The 24,996-nt window shown below is 42.6% G+C and overlaps 2 protein-coding genes across 3 annotated transcripts in view; one reads left to right on the top strand and one right to left on the bottom strand.

Moving 5' to 3' along the window:
• The window catches only part of LOC119396640 (exportin-T-like), a 31,394-nt gene extending 11,158 nt beyond the window's left edge, over positions 1–20,236 (bottom strand). The window contains 16 exon segments of the mRNA XM_049417163.1: positions 61–155; positions 1,067–1,186; positions 1,687–1,746; positions 3,725–3,862; positions 4,426–4,497; positions 5,197–5,259; positions 5,391–5,589; positions 10,102–10,181; positions 12,370–12,645; positions 13,214–13,297; positions 14,995–15,213; positions 15,694–15,763; positions 16,061–16,117; positions 16,592–16,674; positions 17,621–17,699; positions 19,957–20,236. Coding sequence (XP_049273120.1) covers positions 61–155; positions 1,067–1,186; positions 1,687–1,746; positions 3,725–3,862; positions 4,426–4,497; positions 5,197–5,259; positions 5,391–5,589; positions 10,102–10,181; positions 12,370–12,645; positions 13,214–13,297; positions 14,995–15,213; positions 15,694–15,763; positions 16,061–16,117; positions 16,592–16,674; positions 17,621–17,680 — 1,676 coding nt within the window. The 5' untranslated portion in view covers positions 17,681–17,699; positions 19,957–20,236.
• An 85-nt stretch (positions 20,237–20,321) lies between these two features.
• LOC119396639 (60S ribosomal protein L18a) overlaps positions 20,322–24,996 on the top strand; it is a 43,571-nt gene continuing 38,896 nt past the window's right edge. The window contains exons 1-5 of one of the 2 annotated variants that reach the window (XM_037663927.2): positions 20,322–20,437; positions 21,320–21,499; positions 22,323–22,452; positions 23,512–23,621; positions 24,240–24,379. In XM_037663927.2, coding sequence (XP_037519855.1) covers positions 20,420–20,437; positions 21,320–21,499; positions 22,323–22,452; positions 23,512–23,621; positions 24,240–24,332 — 531 coding nt within the window. In that variant the 5' untranslated portion in view covers positions 20,322–20,419 and the 3' untranslated portion in view covers positions 24,333–24,379. Of the gene's footprint in view, positions 20,438–21,319; positions 21,500–22,322; positions 22,453–23,511; positions 23,622–24,239; positions 24,380–24,996 lie in introns of those variants that run through there. The other variant, XM_049417176.1, reaches the window with a different exon arrangement.

Raw genomic sequence — 24,996 nt, 5'->3', positions numbered from 1 at the left:
CCACGACCTTCAGGTCAGATACACCCAGTTCTGGAAAGAGAGCGAGTTATGCAAGCTTACTTGTGCGACTTGATGAACTTCGAGAAAAGGTAAGACACCCGGCTGCGCACGCTGGGACTTGGGTGGCGCAGGCCCCTTTCATCCATGAAGGCAACCTAGCGAAAAAAACAACAACAAAAAAAAAACAAGAATGATAAAGTCCTTATTTTTACAAGCAAAGAGTGCTTTTACGAAGTCCCCTGCATGAGGCACACACTGGCCTCAAGTGAAGAATGAACCTGGCTGAAAGTGTTGCACACATTTGAACTAGTCCAAAGTTAAGCAAGACACACGATGAAATTAGTGTGGCCTAGTGCATCTTTATTTTGTCAGGCTTGCCCGCATCCCTACTCACTATCTCGTGTAAAGATGTGTCTGAAGCGCCCTGGAAGCGTGAACACAAAAGGAAGGCCTCTACTCACGCAGTGCCAATGTTCTGAAATCATGTGCTACGAAAGATGACTGCACACTTTTGCAAATAAATGAGTATGTGTTGCACCTAACTGAGAAAAGCCAGCAATGCAGTATGTGCAGTTGCCTCCAATATTAGCTGCAACATGGCAGCCATGGCCAAAGGAGATTGAGCGCTGCATTGCAGCTGCCAAAATATAAAAATTAGAACAGAGTTCTAATTGCTGCAGTTTCTTAAACACATTTTTTCGGCAGCCGGCACTGCTCTGCAGTCTAAAAGCCTCTCAGACTGAGCTTCACTGGCCTTTCTGCTTGAAACAGTTTCGAACGGATTCATAGAACATTCTCATATGCCACTACTTCAGAGTTAAGGTGAGACCTAACCCTTTTCAGGCAGTGCAAGTGCCTGCTCAGAACATTATGCTGTGTTTGCCTATTCACATGTCATGTGCATTTAGAAGCAGTGAATAAACCATTAACCATGTTAACAAGCAGCAATTGAGTAGAACTTCATTAGGCATTGCCCAGAGAGCAAGAACACAAAAATATTCAGCATCAATCACTTGCTTGCCCGTGGCAAACCATTCTGTCATTAGCATTCATGAGCTAAACTTACGAGAACATCTGGAATGGTTTCTGGCTCCTGGCTGAAGAACTTCTCGTACCTTACGATGGTCTCGAAGAATTGCAATGTCACTGCAGGATGGCCACAAGTGCTTACACCACTAGATATGAGCTGCCATGAAAATAAAAATAAAAATCACATGAGTGGATGGAAACTTGTTATTGGCTTTACATGACATCAATGTGAAGCACTGCCTCAGCAGTGTGGAACAACACAAAGAAAATGAAGAATCATAACTGAAATTACTCTTTCCGCCGTGCTAGGTGTGCCATGTCTCACAATTTCAACTTTTCAAGGTAAATATCTCATGAAAGTAAAGTGGCAGTGAGCAAGAGAAACTTGGACGTGAAGTCACTGCCACAGAGTAGGTAAGCGTACATCCCTCACTAAGAATAAGCAAAACAGGCAGCCAGTCAAACAAGCCCACTGCAAGATTGTCAAAAGTGCTGTCCAATTCCTTCCAGTTACCTTCATATCAACTGGAGGATCAGTTGATCAGCTAGAGCTGAGGATCAGCTATCATCCCTGGTGTGGTGAGCGGCAATATACTGCGCTAAGAAGTTCATGAACTAATGATACAAAAGCTGAGTACAGCAGATGGTAAACCTTACCTGCCGCATGATGGCTACAACTGGTGGAACGCCATCGGGGGTCCCAGTCATCTGAGCATTGTGAAAATCCCTGTAGGAGAGAGAAAATGGCAAAGTTGGTTCAATAAATGGGTAATACAGTTGACCCCAGATATATCGAATCTGAAGGGGGTCACAAGAGAGTTCTTACATAGGTACGTAATTTGAAATATAAAATATTTAATATATTGAAAATATAGTCAATATATATATATACTACTGTTCGATGTACAGAAAAATTCATTATACATGGGTTGGAAATATGCGGGCTCAAGTGTACAACAATTAAAAATGCATACATCAGGAAACCACTTGCTCATGCATCCAGCCTTGGCAAATTCACCTGGTCACACTGAAGAGCTCTGGCAGTGCAAAGGCAGTGTTAAAAGGAAAAATGGGCTGTAATGGTGATGACTACCCCTGATTATCACTGCAATACCTGCTTATTCCACCAATAAAGATTTACGGTTGTCTTTAACAACTTCAGCAGTGCAACCAAAAGTGCCACAAAATAGGGGATTGTAAATACCAAATTTCCAACTTCGAAGCACATTCGAAACAGAAATGAAAACTGATTGTAATAAAAGTTTTCGAATATGAATAGTACTATTATTTGATTTTGCAAATTTTTTTTTTTTTACCAATTTGATGTAGAAAAGCACAGCAGATAATGCACACCAGATATATTGCACAGCAGATAATGCACAGAGAAAAAAAATTCAACCAGCTCTGCTTCGCAGACACCGAAGAAACAGCAAAGCTGGTGGCCTTCCCTTCATCAGGCTAACACACTTCTATGTTTTGCCAGTCTTTCACATATGTTGTACCAGTGCTCTTTATTAAACACTCTTTGTGAAGCTTTGAGGTGGTAGTATAGTCACCGCCTTTCATAACCATAAAGTATCACGTGACAGTGGTATGTCTATGGTAGCGCACACACCATTTGTTGGGCTAACTGTTGCCTTCATTTTTAGTGAACCAGTGGTGAGTAGTGGGATTTAACCAATGTCTGTGGCGCATACCCGTTTATGATGCCCACAAGCGTTACCACGGATCCCAGACATGAAAGGCTAGACCGAGGGCAGCTTTGCTGGTAATATGCACTGTACAACGCAATAACGGTATCACATCTGTAGTTATTTATGGTGTCATGAAGGAGGGATAGCTGCCCGACATATTCTGGGAACAGCAACACTCTCCCGCACGACACAGTTTCCTTAGACATTAAAAACAGTTACACACTAGACTTACCAGTGCCTATGTGTTCTGGCTTGTCATTATAGCTTAATCCCCGACATACGCTATCACAATTCGGAGCACCAATGACAGCTTTATTTATTTATTTACTTATTTATTTATCATAGTACCCACAGCGCCCAAGGGCATTACAGTGGGGGGGGGGAATATATTTCGATACAGAATACAGATTCCAACACTTCAACATTACAATAAACACAATTCACTGTCAACTTACGTAGTGATACATGTGATATACACAATGTAACTCGGGTTCAAAGTACAGTTTTGGCCTTACACAACCGCGCGAGTACACTACTGGAGACCCAGCAGTGAACTTGAAAATGCTTCATGTGAAGTAATTTCTGCTACTTCAGGAGACAACTGATTGTAATAAAATAGTTTTCGAATATGAATACCGAGTACTATTATTTGATTTTGCAAATTTTTTTTTTATCAATTTGATGTAGAAAAGCACAGCAGATAATGCACACCAGATATATTGCACAGCAGATAATGCACAGCAGGTACAATCAATGTTCACTGTGGGCACTTCGTTATAGCTTTGCCTGAAAAAGTGCGGGGTTTCCTCACTTTATTATCGTTTTTCAATGGCTGCCTATTCGATTTAGTGAGGTGACTGTTTGGGCACGTTGGCAAGACACGAATGAAGCTTTTAGTGCTCGTGAATCTCCTTCATTCAATTGTGCGCTACACCTGCACATTTAGAATACTATTTCAAGCAAACGTAACACAAGCGGGCTTGGCCCCCGCAACACTAAAGAGGACTTACAGGAATGGCCTCGCCAAGGAGGTAAAGGAATGAGATGGCAACTTCCACGTCTTGAAATGGGAGGCTCCGCCAATTCTGCAGCGTTGTGCTTATCATGCTCTGTGTCAGGGACAGGGTCATGTCTTTATCCTAACAAACAAAAACCATCCGTCAGAAACACTGAAAAATTTTGTAGTATTTAGCAGCTTAAACAACGATGACAAAGCTCCTTTCTGTCTGGGCTCTGACATTAAGACTATAGGTAGGTTTGTGATTGCTGCCATTCTACTTGGACATTACCAAGCTCGCTGTCTGTTGTTGAATTGCTATGTCTAAATCGTCAGCCAAAACAGCAAAGTGTGACCAGAGGCTCCATTTCACTGCTAATGAGGTAAGAGACCATCGCAATGCAGCAAAACAACGTTCACCATCCAAGTCCCCGACAATGAGCACACTCAGTGACAAGTAATGCTCTTGCATTTGTACATAAGAATTGCCTAGGTGCACCCATAGATTTTCCTTCAACTGCTGCTGCCCTACGTGAATGCCAGGATAACTTCGTTTTTAACACTCTGCACATTGTGCTATTGGAGCTTCGCCCACAAATCTTTTTGTTGCTCAGGCATTCAGCCAAAGTACACAGCTGCAAAACACTTTCGGCAAACGACGCAAAGCGCAATTGCAGCTTGTTCTCGGTTCAAAAATAAACTTACCAGCTGAGCAACGTTGTCAAAGAGCACCTTCAGTGTTTTCCTGTATTCTAAAAATAAGGCTTCGTCTTCGCCCTGTAGGAAAAGGAAAATCCCAAAAGATAATTACAGTGAGAAAAATCTGCAAATGGCTTCATACAATGTAAGCAGCCCAACCATTTACTCTGCTACCAATAGCAGAAATATTTTGGCAACAATGACCGCAGTGAAGAGTTTTCTCTCTCTCTCTTTTGTGTGGCAATAGACTTAACTTTTTGTGCCGAATGACTAATTATTCTCATCAGGCTCAGAGTTCATGCACAGTTGTCATGCTGGCACTATTAATTAAGTGAGTAGTTGTTCTGACTGCTTTCCTGTTATGGTTATGCTGAAAACAAGCTTAGGTTGCATGTCAAGTTCTGTATGGCAGTTTCCCCAGTAGGTAGACCAGGCAATGGGAGGCCACATTGATCAGCTGGTGCAGAGGATGTCTTTCAATACTATTGGTCACATAAGCGCAACAGCTTATCAGCACTGCCTAATGCAGTGCAGCAGCTGCTTCAGTGATTATCCTGCCGTTTGTAAGCTTTCCTGAACATGCATGAACAGTACGCTTGAAGAGCCCAAGATAGCAATCTTACTTGAAACCACCTCTACAGTTTTTAGAAACCAGAAACATTTCAAGTTGATAGCAGAGTTCCAGTTTCAAAAACAAAGCAACCTTGAGTGCTAGGAGCACCCCCCCATTCTTGTTTTAATTGAAAAACAAAGCAAAATGAGGCAACAATAACTCACCTGTCGTTCAAATAAATAAGAGCTGTCATATTTGTATTTGTTAATTACTATGTACAACACCGCCTGAAAGAGAAAGACAGAAAACATCATTATCAGTGCAAACGAATGCCAACAAATCAATGAAAACAACAACGAGAGTTACCCGATTTCAACTGCACTGCCCAACCAGCAGCAACTGAGCCATAAGCACTCACCTCCATGTTGGCCTTGTCTGGCTGCTTGTAGTTTCCTGGCTCGTGCTTGAGGTACTGAATGTATTCCCGCGCGAACTCTGCCACCCCTTGGGACACGTCGTCATCCTCGTGTCCCAAGAACTGCAGCATTAGAGGAACCTTGGAGGCCACCTCCGACTGTACCAGCTGCCGGTTGGGGCCATCGCCTTTCTTGTGCAACCTGCCACCAGGGGACCATAAACACACTCTACAAGAGCTAACAAACCAACAGAACGAAAGAGTGACTGATTCACGCGTTTAAACGTGACTGCAACTAAACTTTGGAATGCATAAAAAGCATAGTTTTAGATGGCACAAATATACAAAATTTTACACCTGAAATGCAAGTGGATGAGTCACAATAACATTAGAAAAGCAAATGGTTTCAATACTAAAATTTTATAAACTACCACTACTGCTGCTTGACGAAAATGGCATACACACACTCTACAAGAGCTAACAAACCAACAGAACGAAAGAGTGACTGATTCACGCGTTTAAACGTGACTGCAACTAAACTTTGGAATGCATAAAAAGCATAGTTTTAGATAGCACAAATATACAAAATTTTACACCTGAAATGCAAGTGGATGAGTCACAATAACATTAGAAAAGCAAATGGTTTCAATACTAAAATTTTATAAACTACCACTACTGCTGCTTGACGAAAATGGCACATAAACTTGAATGTTACGAAACAGCGCAGCACCTGGGCACAACATTTGAAATCTGGCAGTGCCAGCAGCATGGCAAAAATCTCAGAGGCAATGTTTAGGATTTGAATTCTGTCAGCTAATCAGAAGGTGCATGCATCATCTGCAGTGCTATTTAACACCTGTTAATAAGTGCATTCAATTGAATAACTATTCTTTGCACGTATTTTGGATGGCTGGCATTCTTATGTTTATAAACAGAGCAGTAAAAGCGATTTCCTTTATCACCAAGAGCACTTCAAGCACCACAGTATAACAAGCAACACTCTAAAAACAGTTATATAACAAATTAGATGCTATGCAGTGCTAACGACTGCAACAATACAATAAATTTGAGACAACCAAACAGCTCTGAAAGCTTTGCCCCCAGGAACTATGAGTTCCCTGGAAGGCAGAACAAAATACATACATATTCAGACACTGTCCATCAAATAGAAGCAAACACAAAACACAGAAAATATGTGCACAACTCGTTTGCACATTAATGCCACGGAGGCAAAACTACATTAACCTACAGCAGGAAGTAGCCAATGGGTGATTCCACGTAAGATCGAACAAACGATGGCTGGTCGACCTCTCAAATTTATTTGAAAATTTTATATATTATTGCCTGATGAGTGGAAAGAAGAGATCCGCAATTTGTTTTGTCGCCAAAAATTTTTTCGAACCACAGGAAATCAATAATGACGAAGAGGTGGAGTGGAGCGCTCATCCGCTCTGCTGTTTTGGCCAACTTTCGTTATGAATTGCACAAAATATATTAAAGTGAGGTAGCTAAAATTTATTTACCCAAATATATGCATGTTTTTGCTTCTGCTCAGGTATTTTTAGTTTTTATGTGTAGTGTAGATGTTTTTATAAAAAACCTCAAAAATGGCGGAATCGGCAAAATTTTCTTTACTTTGAAGGTCTTTATCTCAAAAATGCCTTGTAGCAGAGCGACAAAAATTCTGCATTACGTTCTTCGCATGCTTATCTACCAAACTGCCAAATCTTGTACTTATATAACTTTTCAGTAAAGAGATATGATCGGGCTAACTTCAAGAAAACACCGAACAATGAAAACTTCTGACGACAATTAAAAAAAAACCCCATTTTTTAAATTTCTTAAACTTTGTCCACTTATTCTCCTCCACATCAGCTTTCACAATCATTAAAAACATGTTGCATAATGTCGTTGCACTAATAGTTACGGCCCCTCCTATGAGACCCTTTGGCAAGGATGTGCAATTCCGACTTCTTGCCCAGCAAGTGTATAAAATGCAGGCAGGATTGAATTTCTTTTTATTAAAAGGTCAGCAGGTACCTAAAAAGGTGTCGCCGGCACTGAAGACATAAATTTTTAAATTATGTGGTCACTGCAGCGGCCACGAGCGCGGAGCTACCGAGTAGGCGCGCGCGCAGCCCCGAGATGCTCGTTGTAAGAGACGGCGCAGTGAGAGCTCGTTCTCGCGCCCTCAGACCGATTGAGTTCGAAACAGCAACACCTCTCGGGTGACTTGAACGCACGTGCACTGGAGCTTCGCTATTCTATCCGCCCTCTGTTCGCATCTCAGCTAGGCGCTGATAACACGGCGGAGATGGAAGCAAGATGAAAACTCTATAAGGGAGCTATGTGAGCGCTCGCTTCACGCACGCTGCTGCCACAGAAACTGCGCTGCGCCAGTTGCGATCAGTGGAAAGCATGAACGTGGCGCTCCAGTGGCAAAGCAAAATATGAATTGTCAAAGGAAAGAAAAGCAAAACAATCGGTAACCGGATGCGCTTGTCTATATTAGATGTCGGCAGCAGACTGCCTGAACTAGCCGCGCGTTCAGAGCGCTGTTCACACTTCATTCGGCGCGGATAATTCTTGTGCTTTGCTCTTACTCTACTCCTCCTGTGCGTCTCATGACGAGAAAGTATAGCTCTGAATGAGTCTATTGTGGAGACTACCTTTCGAAGCACAAGAAGCTTAAAGGAGTACTGACACGAATTAAAAAAAAATTCGGATTGTTGCTCTAAATAAAAATACTGGTGTCGAGAAACCTAAAACGACTATTGTCGTGCCTGGGGATGCATCCTATATATTTTAATTAGCGCCACCTTAAAAAGACACTTTCGGTTTCGATATCGAGGGGGTGGCTTCTCAGTGTCGTTTCATAGCAGTGTGACGTCACGGAGTTACAGAAATTCGCGACGTACTAGCGGGAAATCCGTCATCTGCTCGTGGTGCAATAGACAACGATTAGTGAATTGTCGTCCAGTGACCCTGACAGTGATTTCTACGATTTAGGCTGCATGCAGGACGCAGAACTCGCGAACTCGGAGGAACTGTCTTGACTTGTCGGGATAATGTCCTTGCAGTGTGGCTGGCTTGCATATGCTCAGCGACGAAAACTTCAAAGTCAAATTAAAATATTTTATACGTATTCTCCGACTCCAGTGTGTGGACAGCGTGGACACTGCATACCAACGAAGCAAAAAAAGTCCCTTTTGCGATGTCTCAAAATCGTGTCAGAACTGCTTTAATTATTGCAAAGAAGCCAAAATTTCGCAGAGTTACCGACCTAGACATAAATGCTTTGAAGGAGCGTTTAACGCCCGAAAGATCAGTGACTGTCAGTGAGACGGACTACTTGTGCTACGCGTGCTTTTGCTACCACTGCAATGAAAGATCTTCACGGAACGCACAGTTTAACGATGACATTCTTATGCCCCCTGAAAATGAAATCGACGCAATTAACCAGATCACTGCGACTACCGGTGCACGTGCGTTCAAGTCACCCGAGAGGTGTTGCTGTTTCGAACTCAATTGGTCTGAGGACGCGAAAAGGAGCTCTCACTGCGCCGTCTCTTACAACGAGCATCTCGGGTGCACGCGCGCCTGGTCGATAGCCCCGCGCTCGTGGCCGCTGCAGTGACCAAATATTTTCAAAATTAACGTCTTCAGTGCCGGCGACACCTTTTTAGGTACCTGCTGGCCTTTTAATAAAAAGAAATGCAATCCTTTTTCAAAATTGGCTAGCGCGAAAATCGACAAGGTCTAAGAAGGAACACTGATGTACAGGACAGGCGCTAGTGTTCATCAGTGTTCCTTCTTAGTCCTTGTCGATTTTCGCGCTAGCCAATTTTGAAGATTATGAACCAAGTAGCCCAACAACGTATACTATTAAAAATTCAATCCTGCCTGCATTTTATACACTTGCTGGGCAAGAAGTCGGAATTGCCAATCCTTGCCAAAGGGTCTCATTGGAGGGGCCGTAACTATTAGTGCAACGACATTATGCAACATGTTTTTAATGATTGTGAAAGCTGATGTGGAGGAGAATAAGTGGACAAAGTTTAAGAAATTTAAAAAATGGGGTTTTTTTTAATTGTCGTCAGAAATTTTCATTGTTCGGTGTTTTCTTGAAGTTAGCCCGATCATATCTCTTTACTGAAAAGTTATATAAATACAAGATTTGGCAGTTTGGTAGATAAGCATGCGAAGAACGTAATGCAGAATTTTTGTCGCTCTGCTACAAGGCTTTTTTGAGATAAAGACCTTCAAAGTAAAGAAAATTTTGCCGATTGGGCCATTTTTGAGGTTTTTTATAAAAACATCTACACTACACATAAAAACTAAAAATACCTGAGCAGAAGCAAAAACATGCATATATTTGGGTAAATAAATTTTAGCTACCTCACTTTAATATATTTTGTGCAATTCATAACGAAAGTTGGCCAAAACAGCAGAGCGGATGAGCGCTCCACTCCACCTCTTCGTCATTATTGATTTCCTGGGGTTCGAAAAAATTTTTGGCGGCAAAACAAATTGCGGATCTCTTCTTTCCACTCATCAGGCAATAATATATAAAATTTTGAAATAAATTTGAGAGGTCGACCAGCCATCGTTTGTTCGATCTTACGTGGAATCACCCCAATATACTTTCTGCAGAATTGGGTGCAGGTTCTCGACCTTAAGAAGTTACCAATTTGTCTTGACCTTTTGCACTTACTTTGAATAGGAGTCGAACAGCTGGATTCCCATTGCATTTACAAGCTTTGCCAACTTGATAAGGAAGTCCACATCTTCTCCCTGAAGAGGGGAGGGAGGGTAGATAAAGTTGAAAGCACTTTCTCTCTCTGTGACACACACACACAAAAAGAAGCAGTAACTGTAAATTGATAAATAGTTAAGAATAAAAACGACAGCTCATAGATGATGGTAATCTTTTACATTAAATGGCAATTTTTTTGCAAAATAAGGTAATGAGTAGGCTTGTGCGTATAGTAAATTTTAGGTTCGAAGTGAATTCGAAGCGAATAGTGATTTTGGTCGAATAATTTCGAATCGAATTCGAATAGTATGTATCACATATTATACAGAAAAATGAGCATATTTGTCATGACCCAACCAACCTGCACAACATTTTTTTTTAAATTGTAACAAGGGATGTGCAAATGTAATTCTTTTTGGTTCAAAGGAAGTGGAAGCAACTTTGAATAGTAGCAGGATTTATCTTTTGGTAGAATGCAAGTAATAACCTGTAAAATATGTTGCGTTTTAAAATTTGCTATACTTGGAGCATATAAATCGGTATAACAAGTTTTTAAACTTGAAAAATGATGAATCGATGTGAGGGTAATATGTTCATTTAATCTTGAAGTGGGGCTTCGCAGCAGTGCGGATTTTTTCTGGAAAGGTGTACTCACAGTATAGCACCCCTCCACTGCAGTGAAACTACCTTTACAGGAGGTTACAAACGGACAGTGCGAATTTTCTTTGGAAAGGTGTATTCACGGTATAGCACCCCTCTACTGCAGTGAAACTACCTTTACAGGCGGTTACAAACGGACAGTGCGGATTTTTCCTGGAAAGGTGTATTCACGGTATAGCACCCCTCCACTGCAGTGAAGCCACCTTTACAGGGGGGGGGGGGGCTATAAGCGGACTAATATACACCTATTCTTTCATTTCGAATACATTGAAATTTTCAATATTTTAAATTCGAATCGAAGCGAATTCAAATACTGTATTATTCGTTCGAATATTCGAAGTGCTCGAATATTCGAACAAGCCTAGTAATGAGGAAAAGAAGAAACAACAACATTGCTGATGCTTTTATTGACTAACACGCCAACTTTATGATATGTATGTCGCCCACCTGCAACTAAATCTCGATCTTGCATCTTTAGTGTACTTTTAAGGCCCCAAAACTAAGTTTATGTTGATGCTATAGCATCAAGGACACAAGTGCACTCGAAAGTTAAAATAGGAAATCTTGCACCAATGTTTCTACACTGATCTGGAATACAGTACATACAACCTATACAACATACAGAAACATACAACCTGAATTCACTAAAACATGGCGCAGTTCTGCTTGATAAAGACATCGCAAATGTTGGCACTGGGAGACCATATGAAATGGGAACCTATCAACGAGGTGCTACTGTACCTTCTGCTGTAGAGACGGTTATTTTCGTTTATCCATGTGGAAAGATTAATAATTCTCTTTAGCATTACTGCAGCGCGAGGGTGGCTGCACCGTACTGCGCAACTTGCTAAGTGCTGTAGCAAATGTTTTGCGCTATCAAGCCATTGTAATGAAGGGCAGTAGCCACACCCATGATCAGAGTACGGGTGTTCGCAAGTGACAAACACATATATGCATGCATATGTGCATGCACATATGCGAGGACATACTGCCCAATTTTCATGAGTACCGTATTTTCTCGCACGTAACCTGCTCCTGATATAACCCGCACCCCTAACTCTAACTCCACGAAAGAAAAAAAAAAGCAGCACATAACCCTCACCTTCACTTTTTAAGCACATTTTTCCGTCTTTTGGTGCGGGCTACATGTGAGAGAAGATGGTATACCTTGAGTTTTCCATAAGCAATCTCAGGCTTAATGACAACCTTGAATCTTACAGCAATAATGTTGTAAATGTAAGATGGACCTACCATGTTGCCCAGAGGCAATGATATAAGTTTATAATAATAAATAATAATTGTTGAGGTGTTACGTCCCAAAAACATGTCATGACTATGAGAGATGCCGTAGTGAACGGCTCCAAAAATTTTGACCACCTGGGGTTCGTTAGTGAGCACCTAAATCTAAGCACACTAGCATTTTGCCTCCATCGAAATGTGGCCGCGGCGGCTGGGATTCGAACCCACGACCTTCGGGTCAGCAGTCAAGCAACTCAAAGAACTCGTACAACATTCTGCACAATAACACCCCCACAAATACTGCGTGGTAAATGATGATGCACCCACCTCGGCTACCGCGAGCACACCAGCCCTCTGAAGGACCACAGAGAGGGATTCAACGAGGCGCGCCTTGTCGGCTGGGTCCATGCCCTTGGCCAGGATCTCGCACACACAGTCACACGCAGATTCTCGTAGGGCCGGCAGGGACAGGAAATGAACCAGAGCATCGACAAAGCGGTCATTGGCCACTAGGCCAATGTCGATCCAGGCCACGTAAGCACCCACCACTTCCAGACACAGTCGACACAACTCCACACCAGCAGGGCTTTGGCACTGGGTCGTCTGTTGGGACGGCACAGGCAATGAAAACATGACAGAAGCTAGATCACTCCACAGGCTTAAACAAAGTAAATGCTCTTGTGACAATTTAATGGAAGACTCTCTTGATGAACACGAAGAGGCCTCTGAAATACTTGCGTCTTACAAAGTGTTCAAGAGCATGTTCAGACAACACATTTAACTATGTAGAATAATAGAACTGTATAGATTAATAATATATACTCCATCATCTATCAAGCGTTAGTCCCAGCTTGACATTATGCCCTCCATCAACCTGTTTTAAAGGCGACGATCAAAAGAACCATCCATGCAGGCCTCAATGCAATGTGACCAGAATCAAAAATTTTCCTTTTGCCATGTCAAACAGAAACGCTCAATGTGTTTTGTCTACAAATGTTTGAGATACAAAAGCAGTCTATTCAGCTACTTAATTTGCAAATCTGAGACAACTTTGCACCAAACAAGGAGAAAAAAAAACATTTTGGACAAGTGTGTGCAGTTCTCTGCGTAACTGTGACGCAACAGGCGTAGCAGCCTTTTGCGAGCACACAATACAGACTCTAATACTCACTAGAATGGTGTACCAGGAGTTCACCAAGTCCACAATGTGTGTTTCTCGGATGTTGTCCTTCAGCAGTCTGTTTCGATCCTGTTCCTATTGAAAAAATATGAGAGAACTCACTGTTAGGCCATAAATGAAGAAACTGGACAAAAGCAAGCCTGTGACAAAAAAAAAAAAAAAAAGGGAGGCCTGTGACAATATATTAGAGGAGTGAAAAGCTTTTTCTACGTTTTCTTTGGCTGGGTAATTTAACCACAACTAAATATATATTGCATTGTGTGCTACATGAGGTAACAGTGGAGTTACCTCATGTGCTAGGCAAAGATGCCATTTCCTCAGCCTCTCCTTCTCTTTCAACTTCTGTGGAAACCCAACTGATGTGGCAGACAACAGTGTGCTCCCTTGAAGTCTGGAGTTCCAAATTGGCCTCGTAGACGTCGATATATAAGAACATCTGAAACTTTAGATGCTAAAAAGCTTCGGCGTCCAACTTTTCGGACTTCCTGCCCAAATTTCAGGTCCCAAACAGCATTAATTGAGCCCCCACCTCTGCCGCATCTTTCATCTTCATGTTGTAACCAGCGTTTTCTCGAGTTAGTACATTTGCGACCGTAGCAGAGCTTGAAAGGCAGCTTTGCCGCAATACCGGGATGTGATGAGGTGAAGCATATTGAAAATCTAGGGACCACTTCCAATTGGCCGTTGACTGTGTCTTGGCAAAGTTCGAACGTAACGGATCTTGAAAGGCAGTTTTGCCTCAATACCGGGGTGTGATGAGCTGAAGAATATTGAAAATCTAGGGACCACTTCCAATCGGCCGTTGACTGTGTCTTGGCAAAGTTCGACCGTAACGAAGCTTGAAAGGCAGCTTTGCCGCAATACGAGAGTGTAATGAGGTGAAGCATATTGAAAATCTGAAGGGGTCACTTTCAATCGGACGTTGACTGTAATTGCTTTTGGGAAGTTCGAATAGTAAAATTGCAGTGCGAATCTAATCGAATAGCAAACACTATTCGAAAAATATTCGAAATTTCGAATATTCGCACACCCCTATAAATAATGTTACTCGCTGGCTCCCCAAATGTATGTTTCATTTGAACACTCAACTACACAAGTCATCGACAAACGTGCTATCAGTGAACATGACGAGCACTAAAATAACTATACCTGTAGGTAAAACTCAAATAAGCAATCCCCACGAAAAAGAATGAAAAGAAAAAAAGCTATTGGAAAGTTTTACAAGCAACTCTGTGAAAAAAAAAAAGAAAGGGAGCCCAAATCCGGTTACTAATAAGCGAAACTGGCAACTATGGGCAGAAGCTTTTGCAGCACTTGCAGATGAGCAATGAATTTGGCTTTGCAGATCTTGCATATTATTTATACAGCAATGAACGAACAATGGCAGGATGAGCAATGTGACGACCCTACCTGAAAGTACTGCCATAGCATGAAACGTGGAAAGTGAATCAAGGCTAGACGTAAATTCTAACAACTGGTAGTAGTAGTAGTAGTAGTGGTAGCAGTAGTAGTAGTAGTAGTAATAATGATTATGATGATGATGATAATATTAATAATCAAAGAGTAACTTCAACTTTAACTGTACTCGTTTATACAGACTGGCATGAACCCACAACTAGCATATGGCTAAGTGTCCAAATGTGACGAATGGATGAATATGCAACACGTTCCTAAATAAATTAACTTTTAAGCTCACTAAAGTTCTAAGAATTCTAGAGCAACGAGGAAGGAATGAAATGCAGATAATCACGGCAACGTATGGCAACACATACCTTGGCAGTACGCGGTATCTCGCAGTCAGCGATTTCACCATTGATGGCGAGAAGGACGCGCAGGAAAGCATCCACGGCAGGTGGCCCCAGTGACAGCGTTTGAAGGATGTCGGTGAAAAAGCTGGGCCAGCGCACAGGGTAGTCCCACAGGAACACCCAGCACACCAGCTGTGCCACTTTGTTGCGGATGAACACTTTCTCGGGAATCGGAGCATACACCTGTGCGAGGCACAAGAGGACACGGGGTCTCACTAGCAGCAGTCAAATTTTTCAAGGCGCTGCCAAAAGGACAGTGTCAGGCATGCAGGTAGATACGACAATGAGCGAGCATTCACTTAATCAACATACAGCAAAATCTCTTTAGACAGAACCTGAAGGGACCAAGAAAACATGTTCTGTTTAACAGGAGTTTCTTTTACCCAGAAAGATGTACTACTGGCGTGCAGCACTGACCCACAAAACCAATGAAATTACAGGCAGTTGTTCCGGGGCAATCTCGTCTAAGGGATTTCCGTTTACCGAGATTCTACCATAATAGCAACGGCAAGCTGCCTGCATGTGGTGGGAAACCAAAGCGGTTCCCCATCATAATGCACACACCTATAATGACTGCCACAATGCAGTCATCACAGGTGTGTGCAGCTTGTATTAAATTTCTGCATTGAATAAGCAAAGAAAGACAATGCCACATGCACTCACCTGCATCTGTATCCACTGGCTAATAAAGGTCCGCATGGCTTGTTGGTCACCCTCCTTCGCTGCCTCATACCTGCAGTAAGGCACACTCAGGCACTGCTCCCGCATTTTGAGCCATAAGACTAGCTCCTGTATTCTAGAACGTCCCTCCACTCACTGCTCCACCTCGACTCGAAAATGTCGATGGCAGCGCCACCCCAAGGAAGGAATGGTAACTGTGTATGGGCAATAACTCGTAGCTATTCTTGATAACCGTGGCGTCATATTTCGTCTAGCGGTGGCACTGTGATCAACTCAATCGAGTGAAGGACAAACTTGAAGTCGAGGCTCGTTTGAGAATACGGGGGTAGAAATGCCAGTGTAGCCTTACCCTGTCTTCATGTAATGTTCCAGAACACTCAGGCAGAAAAACTTCACAGAGTCATCCCTAGAAGGTAGAAGAAAAAAAGAAAATGAACTCAAAAGAGTCATTTTCACAACGAATGCAGTCAAGGACAGCAGAGCCAAGACGAGATTGTCAGCACAGAATGAAGGCAGCTGACAAAAGCCAGAAGAAGGTTTATTAGCACTTATTCCTGACAGAAGCTAGCACCCTGCACCAGACATAAGCTAATGATGACAAGAGGAATATACTACAGAAACTTTCGATCGCATGTGTAATGGGCACTGTAGAAACTTTCTGAAGTTGAGCCTTGAGAATATTCCTTAGAGGAAAGATGGAACATTCACAGCAAAAATTTAATATTGTAATTCATTGAGGCTTTGCAGCAAGAACACTAGCATTCTCAAACATATTCTTATATTTCTAAGATGTCAGTCGTGTTTGAAAGATGAGTCAGTTTAAAAAATTGCAAACCTGAGTCCATCTGGGTCATTGCTGAAAAAAGGAAATTGCACTTACTGAACAGAAGGCTGCAGAAGCATCTGCATGGAAAGCTGCCAGCCATTTGGAGCACTCTTCAGCTGCTCGAAGTACTGCAGTGCCTGCGTTACCAAGGCAAGAATGATGGACGAGAAGTTGTATTTATCGAGAGAATTGACATTTAGAATTGGCACCAAACACAGCTCAAGGGCAATGGCAAGTTTACAATGCAGTGTGCTATCTCAAACTTTGAAACACTTTTGGTTCATCTAGACTTGCAATGTATGAGTGTTTAAAACTGCAGTTCACACTTTAGGTACTAAACTACACATCATATTATCTTAGTGTTACTTACAAATTTCATACTGCCTTGCTATATGTCATCACAATAGAGAGCTTTAGCGTGTGCACAAACTTATCACTAGTAGTTACAGACTACATAATTGCCAGAGTCAGGGACAGTAGCGGCAACACTGCCATACCAGCAATACATATTGCAATATCTTGTCCAACTAAAAGCTATCTGAAAAGTTATTGTGTTCTGCAAGTGTTTCTATAAAAGGAAAACTGCAAAAGAAATGCACGTTAAGGATACTGCCATTACCAATACAGCAGTTCAGTAGAAGACTGCAGTATGAGCTTTCAGCGTTCTGTGGTTAAGCTTTGTCACAAGACGATGATACTACTACTGTTCTTGCTACTTCCTTCCTATCAAGAACCTCGTGTACCAAAGCGAGTCACCATGACAATGCACTTTTTACATTAAAGTACTATAAAGAGATATACTAAAGCTGTTTAGGGTAGCAAGGTACGGTTCCAGAACACTACTGGCAGAACACTTCTGGAAATGTTTCACGGCAACTTTGCTACCAGTTTCATTTCTGCATCCATTGCATCTTAGCAAGTTTTCAATGTCAGTAAGACTGTCACCTATCGAGTATTCTGGATGTCTTCTCCTAAAGAAGAACATTCTTCTTTAGTGCCTGCTGTCCATCTAACCTGTGAACAACTACACATGGCCCACGTGAAAACATGCCGCGCCAACAATTAAAATGCTGCAATTCTCACCCTGGCATGTGCAGCCTGGTCCCCGTTTGCAAGGAATCCTTGAATCACCTGAACGTCCATCGTGTTGGAATGTCAGGTTCTGCAATTAGCAATGAGAGTGACATTCTTGGATTTTTTTCTACGTAAAAGCATATGTTACCTTTCTGCCAAAAATTGCTGAAATTGTTGAAAAATTGTTGACAGTTGCGCTTCGTCCCCCTGTCACATGTCAGAAGTAGTGTCATTCGCAGTGAATGGGATTAGGTGTTAAAGCCATTTTTGTTACTGCTACACGGGCATAGAGAATGACATTCACAGCGAGTGGCATTCACCCAATGAATGTGTTTCCTGAACTCATGCATGTGCGACATGTGTAATATCGACGAAAGGTGGATGGCAAAAAATTACAGTCGATAACTCAAAGCAAAATGTAACCGCTGCAAGGGCTCTTATTAATGGCTGTTAACTTTTAGATGCCTTTTTTGACGTAGTTGAAGCAATTTGTGCAACTCTATTCTTTTTCCCAAGCTCCGACTTGACACTAACGCCTCCTGTCAGCCACGTCTACTAACGCTCGTCTGTTCTTTCTTCTTTTTCAATTCCTCCACGTTGTTTTGATAGAGTGCTGCCACGATGGCAAGGTAGGAATCTCGCATGCGATATTTATCTGCCAGCCATGGAAGCAAATACTGCAGTTTCATCAGCGGATAATAATAAGAAGAACAAAGCGCACTGGATTGACGACAAACATCGACATCAATTGTGAATGCCATTTTGTACACAACTGCGCCAGGAACGCAAGGCCGCAATGACATTCACTATGAATGTCATTTACTGCGAATGGCATTACATGTACCGTGTGACAGGGGCATTAACCCATGTCTGTCCGAGTTCTTCATGTAATACTTTCAATCAGCATGCACTCAAGGTTCACCTACATCATCATCTGGATCAGTGGGCGTGAGTGGTGAATAAGGGAGGAATAGGGTGAATGAAATTGCTATTTTAGTGCAGTGCTCTCCAAGTGGATATTAGATGCAGTAGTGGTGGTAAGTCGGCACACAGCAGACTGCAATTACCATGCAGATGCATGTGTTGTGCTTGAAGCAGCCAAACTGCGCTACATTTCACGTCAAGCACTCTCTTTCGCTTCGTCATGTGTATAATGGCTTTGCAAGGAATTTTCCTGTTTCAGGAGATCGAGTCGTGCGGTTTTCAGCGCTCCATGTTGAGTGTCTGTTGACTGCACCCAACTTCAGACCAACTGCAGAGTATGACCGGTTGATGCCCTCTATCTCGTTTGTACAATTGCACGCATTAAACCCAGGTCCCCTCGAAGACTGTTTTAAAGGGGAGCTCTTGAAAAGGAAAGGTGCTTTGCCAGACGGCTATTCGTGGCAGTTGAGCGCGCTGTCATAAACCTACTTGACTTATCTAGCTGTCGTGCTTTGCAGGGCAGCTGACTTACTACATGTCGCGTTCGTTTCCTACGAACAAACGCCTGACAATGCTGTTGAATCATCCTTCCCCAACTAGCCGCGGGTAACTGCTTCTGCGTAGAAATTCACACTGGACGTCGGCTTCCGTTCCATGACATTGAATGTCGCAGCGTGTTTTTTTTTTAATTTGATGCCCGCGAATTACTCGAAAATTTCGAACGAAGGCGACATAGCCACCTGCACGAGTTATAAATGAAGTTTTCATTGGCATCACTTTGCAGCGACTCTGAAACTGGAGCCAGCACATGTTGGTAAAGACGAAACCCAACATAAGCAGCGCTGACGCAACGACAGCTGTGTCGAGAGAACCATTACGGCGCACGCAAATCGAATGCTCATTCGAAACGTTCAGGCACGTTTCGCAGAAGCTGCGCTGTAATCGAAGGTGCGCCGCCAGTCGACAAAAATAAAGCCACACACAGTAATCGGCCGAAATGACCCAAGGCCATTCTCAGACTTTCTCTTGAGACACACGCAGCCCTCTGACTGATATGAATGGACCCTTACAACGGCGACAGAACATTTCCTAATTAACAAAAGAAAAGAAAAATACCGCAAGCAATTTGAAAGAGTTCAGTTCAAACCGACGAAACTACACATTAAACTCCGCTCGCTTTCACAGCCAGAATTGTGCCCGAGCGATATACGAATAACGGATGTGCGGACACGATAGCCGCCGTTGAAGAAACGTTGCCCGAAGGCATGGCATGCCACAACCATCCAAATTCCAGGTTAAGCCCACGTGCAGTCCACACGTAACAAAGTGTGGTCATGTATTGCTCCGGATGGTTTTCATTAATCCGTGTTTATGACTGTCATCTGCCGTGCAGCGCTATTTCCGTGACTATGCTTACTTACGGTCATGTTTTAACCACGAAGTCAGCGAAGGACTCCGGCATCTTCACCGCCGCCGACGAGGCACATGCGATATCACTTCCGATACCATATAGAGACACACTGTCTGCACTTAGAAAACACCCAGTACAGCTTCAAGGTGTTTACTGCGAAGCGGTTGTCGTGAAAAATCCTTTATATTAATTAAACGTCAGCACGCGGGCACATTAAAGTCGATGAATTAAAATCCATGCTCTGCCACCTCAATAATAAAACGCCATGGCTCGTTGACAGGTTCCGCAATACCGCAGCAAATGCAAGTATTGTTGTAAATTCTTAAAAAACAAATCTTGTAATATATATTTATTCGTTTTACTTGTAGAAAAGTTTTATTAATGAAATTTATATATTTTTATTATTTCATACCGAGTTATATTTAATTGCTGCGGGACCGCTTCAGCTCCTTTCTGTTCACACCGCCAGCAAAATGAAGGCCAGCGGTTTGGTGAGTGACCAATTCTCACTAAATTACACATAAAGTTCGTGTTTAGAGATCAAGTCAAACTGATCAGTACACCACAGAGTTTGCTAAATGTGCGCATATTGACAGGGTTGCTTTGTAGAGCAATTTTATAATGCAAACTTGGCACCACATGTCCACGTGTGACGGCCCGATATGCTAAGCCTAAACACACTGGCATCTGAATCCCGGCTTCGCCTTTGCATTTTAATCGAAGCTCACTACAGTGTAATGCTCGTGCTGACCTCTTCGTTATTTGTGCATTTGTGTAGCTCACTTGAAATGGCACAGCTTTGTATGCGGAGTGATAGCTGAAGTGGCTACTAGGTGCCGGGCAATATCTGTGTCGAGATTGCTATTCGGTAGAATGGGCATATCGCAGTGTTGTGTTTAATTGCGTAATGTACCTGCTGATGAACCAGCCAGATATATATGTCAACACCGCCAAAGTTCCTGCAGAGGCCCGAATTAATAATGCGGAGATCGTTGACACCCATGACTTAAAGACACTGTCGTCGTCGGAAGTTATCGGATGAATGTGTGCAAACGTCTTCTAGGCAAGAACTATCGTTCAAACAGCATGACAGCTGATGTAACGAAACAGTGCACTGGTTTGTAGCAGTGACAGCTAAATGCACCGACGTACTACATGAGCTGTTGCTTATGCGACTGATGCTACCCCGTGGGATAAAAGCCACTTCAAACTGGTTCCAAATTGTTGTTAGAACTGTGCCATATTTTAATTGCCAACCCTTTCTGTTTTGCGTGCTCGCAATCGGAAGGATCAAAAACAGGTACTGTCAGTTTGATACCGTCGTTTTGCCCTCGCCTTACTTTGACCAATTATCGCGCGATGTGTCTTTACAGCTTAAGCAGTATGAAATCATCGGGCGGCACCTGCCATCCGAAAAGAATAAGTACCCCGCCCTGTACAAGATGATGATCTTCGCCCCTGACAAGGTAGTTGCCAAGTCCCGCTACTGGTACTTCACCCGTAAGCTGAAGAAAATGAAGAAGACGAACTCTGAGATCGTCTCCATTCGTCGGGTGAGTTGATTCCAGCCTGTCGACCACTAAAGGGTAGACTACTAACCGTACTGCGCCACTTAAAACCCAGCCTAGGCCTGTACATGCCTTGATTGGTCAGAGGTGACGCTAGAGCAACATGGCAAATGTCGCATGCATTGTCCGCCATCATCGTTGTGGATTCTGCACTGAACATTTTGTCGACATCCTGTGCAAGTTTGATACTTTAATGGAAAGAAAGTGATGAAACATAAGCACATTTTCCGATTCATTGGCATCATATACCTCAAATCAAATGAACAAACACGTTGTGACACTGCTTTTCTGACACCCTTAAAACCGTTCACTTGTTGGATGTGCTAAGAAAGTCAGTAAAAACATGAAGTTATGAACCCTAGCCCCTTCAAACAGAGTGCTTTCACTGACATTACAGCTGCTGTGTCTAAGGACGAGTAATATGATCTGTACCGTCTCCATGTTGTGGCCATGCCTTAGTTCTGGCGTAAATGCCGGCAGTATTACAACTGCTTACCTGCAGTTAATTTAGTAAAGTTGGAGCATAAAAAATTCTCCTTTAGTGTAGTAAAAAATGGGACATTAGAATATTGCCATTTTTCTTGCCCATCATGGGTGGTAAGGTGCACCAATTTGGATTTGGAATTTAGGCACATGTTGCTAGGCCACTGGTGAATGAGATTGCTGCTGTCCGGTTCTCCCCAACAATGCAGTGTCTTGGGTTTTTTAAGTGCCGCAGCTGAAAATTTCATTGAGTGTCGTGCATTTGGCTCACATTTGCTGGACTGCCCATTTAATTTTTGTTTCCTGCCTTTTGTGTTTTTGCCAGATCTACGACAAGACTCCGATGAAGGTCAAGAACTTCGGCGTGTGGCTGCGGTACAACTCCCGTAGCGGCACCCACAATATGTACCGGGAGTACCGGGACATGACAGTGTCTGCTGCTGTCACCCAGTGCTGTGAGTGCTGTTTTCACAATTCTGCATTTGGCCTGTTGAACTGCTCAAGAAAATAGGAAAGCTTGAGTTTCATGAAAGGAAGTTGTGTACAAGCGTGACCCAGAGCTATGTTGTTGTACAAAGATACATATTCACAGGGAATGTAGACTTCAGTATTAATTGGATGTCATGAAGTAAACATACTTTTCAATGAGCACTGCGGGTGTCGTAGAATAATGCAAGCTTTCTTGCAACCATAGCACAGGTTGCAGTCTTCATGGTGCTACCGAAAATGCGATATCTCCTCTACTTCTTCAGAAAACATTTTCGTTATCACTATACGGATATATGCTCACGACAAACGTCATATGAATTAACAAGTCTTTTTATCAGATTACTGCATGCATGTTTAATTATGAGTTTGTTTGTTGCGCCCTGTACCGTTTCCACCTTGTGCCTCATCTGCCTTGGTTGGTCAGAAATGGGTGCAAAAGGGAAACAGCTTTTGTCGCATGCATGTCCACTATTGTGTACATTGCACTGAACCATTAGCTGACAAATAACGCTGTTTTATTGGCATGGCAAACGCATCAGCTCTCGTTTTATGTTTTTAAATCACGTGATGTGGATATTGCTGTGCACTCGCACAGACGGTGCCATATGTACTTGTCTGGCAAAAGTATTTGAGGATCAAAACAACAAAAGTTTGTTTTGATAGGAATGTATGGCAGGGACCTTTGATTGAGGTTGAATTGAATGAGCAGAAGTCTAATGTGCAATTACACTGTGATGCCTGTTGTGATATTGTCATGTACGATTTGTCAGCACCGTTGGTTTCCATAGTGTGGAAACATGCTTACTTGTATTCCAACTGGACACTGGTGTCGTGAATTCACAAAGCAGTTAAAGAGCCTAAATTGTTATTTTGATATGGCATTAGCACTTACATTGCTCTACAAACAAAATTGTTCAAACACTGCCAGTCATACGTTGAGGGTTGCATTTCTCTATTTGGTTGCAACAAACCCTCGTTGTTTGTGTGAGCGGTGCCAGGAGAAATGAAATGACTCTTTACTGCAGATCGTGACATGGGTGCTCGACACAGCGCACGGGCTTCTTCGATACAGATCATCCGTGTTGAAGAGATCCCAGCCAACAAGTGTCGGCGACCCCACGTCAAGCAGTTCCACGTAAGCTTGCCTCGACATGAGACAATTTGTTTGGTTTTGAGTGTTTTTCTTGCATTGGATTTAAGATCTCTGGCTTCATTGGCTATGGGAAATGGTCGTGTGCTACCGTAGTTTTGGAGTCATTTCATAAATGTAAAGTTAATGGCTGTATGTAGTTCCATTGGAAGATAGGCATAAACCACGTTTAGTTGGGAGCCATTTTGTACACAGCGCCCTATACCGTTTACCAGCTTGGACCTTGTCTGTCTTGGTTGGTCAGAAATGGGTGCCAAAGGAAAAAGGCTTTTGTCGCATGCATGTCCACTATTGTGAACATTGCACTGAACCATTAGCTGACAATTAAACGTTTTAGTGATGCAGCAAGTTCGTGATTTATTTTTGCAAACGGGATGCTTTTAATGAGATGCATCTTTGAATGACAGTGAATTTGACTATGTTCAGAACAGTTGTTCATACTTGTTAGTTGATGTAATGTTCATAAGTCATTGCTGACTCGGTAGTTAAATTTAAGTTTGCAATCTGCACAGCAGTTCATACTTCTCAGAATTTGAATTGCTTGGCATGTTTTCTGGAATTGCTATGGTGTCGTGATTACATAGTACATCATTTTATATCCAGGACAGCAAAATCAAGTTCCCCTTGCCGTCGAGAATCAACCGGAACTTCCATGCCCCCAGGTTCACAACGGTGCGACCACAGGCAAAGTTCTAGACTCCCTAAGTTTCAAAGGGTTCCCAATAAACTGCTGTTGGCCCGTAGTAGTGTCTTTTGTGTTTGCATGGCTACCCGCCATAGTGGTTTAGTGGTTATGGTGCTTGGCTACTGACTCGACGGTCGCGGGATCGAATCCAGGCTGCGGCGGCCGCGTTTCAATGGAAGCAAAATGCTAGAGACCCATGTGCTTAGATTTAGGTGCACATTAAAGAACCGCAACAAAATTTCTGGAGCTCTCCACGACGACTTCTCTCATGATCACATCGTAGTTTTGGGACATTGAACCTCAACAATTATGTGTTTGCATGGCTGTGTCATAGTGGACTTTCATATTTAGCCAGTCAAACTGTGTGAGCACTGAGAATTGCTATAAGTAGGATAACTTCAAAAAGAAACCATTGGCTGTTCAACACTAACTTGGCAATAAGACTTTATCAAACTTATGTGAACTGCACTTCTTAAATACACCAAAAGGGGGAAAAAAAATGAAACATCCTGGTTTAAATACTCAATCACGTCACATATGCCATTTCCGCCACCTGCTGCCACCATATAGCACCAGGGGCTAAGGGCTTCTCAAGCTGCCTATAGCAGCTTTTATCTTAGCCCCTGCCATTGTGTAACGATGTTTACAATGGAAACAAATAAAGAAAAAAAAAAA

Source organism: Rhipicephalus sanguineus, chromosome 6, assembly GCF_013339695.2.
Source record: "Rhipicephalus sanguineus isolate Rsan-2018 chromosome 6, BIME_Rsan_1.4, whole genome shotgun sequence".
Lineage (NCBI taxonomy): Eukaryota > Metazoa > Arthropoda > Arachnida > Ixodida > Ixodidae > Rhipicephalus > Rhipicephalus sanguineus.
The sequence above is the reverse complement of the archived record's forward strand: the minus strand, read 5'-3'. Positions and strand labels throughout refer to the sequence as shown.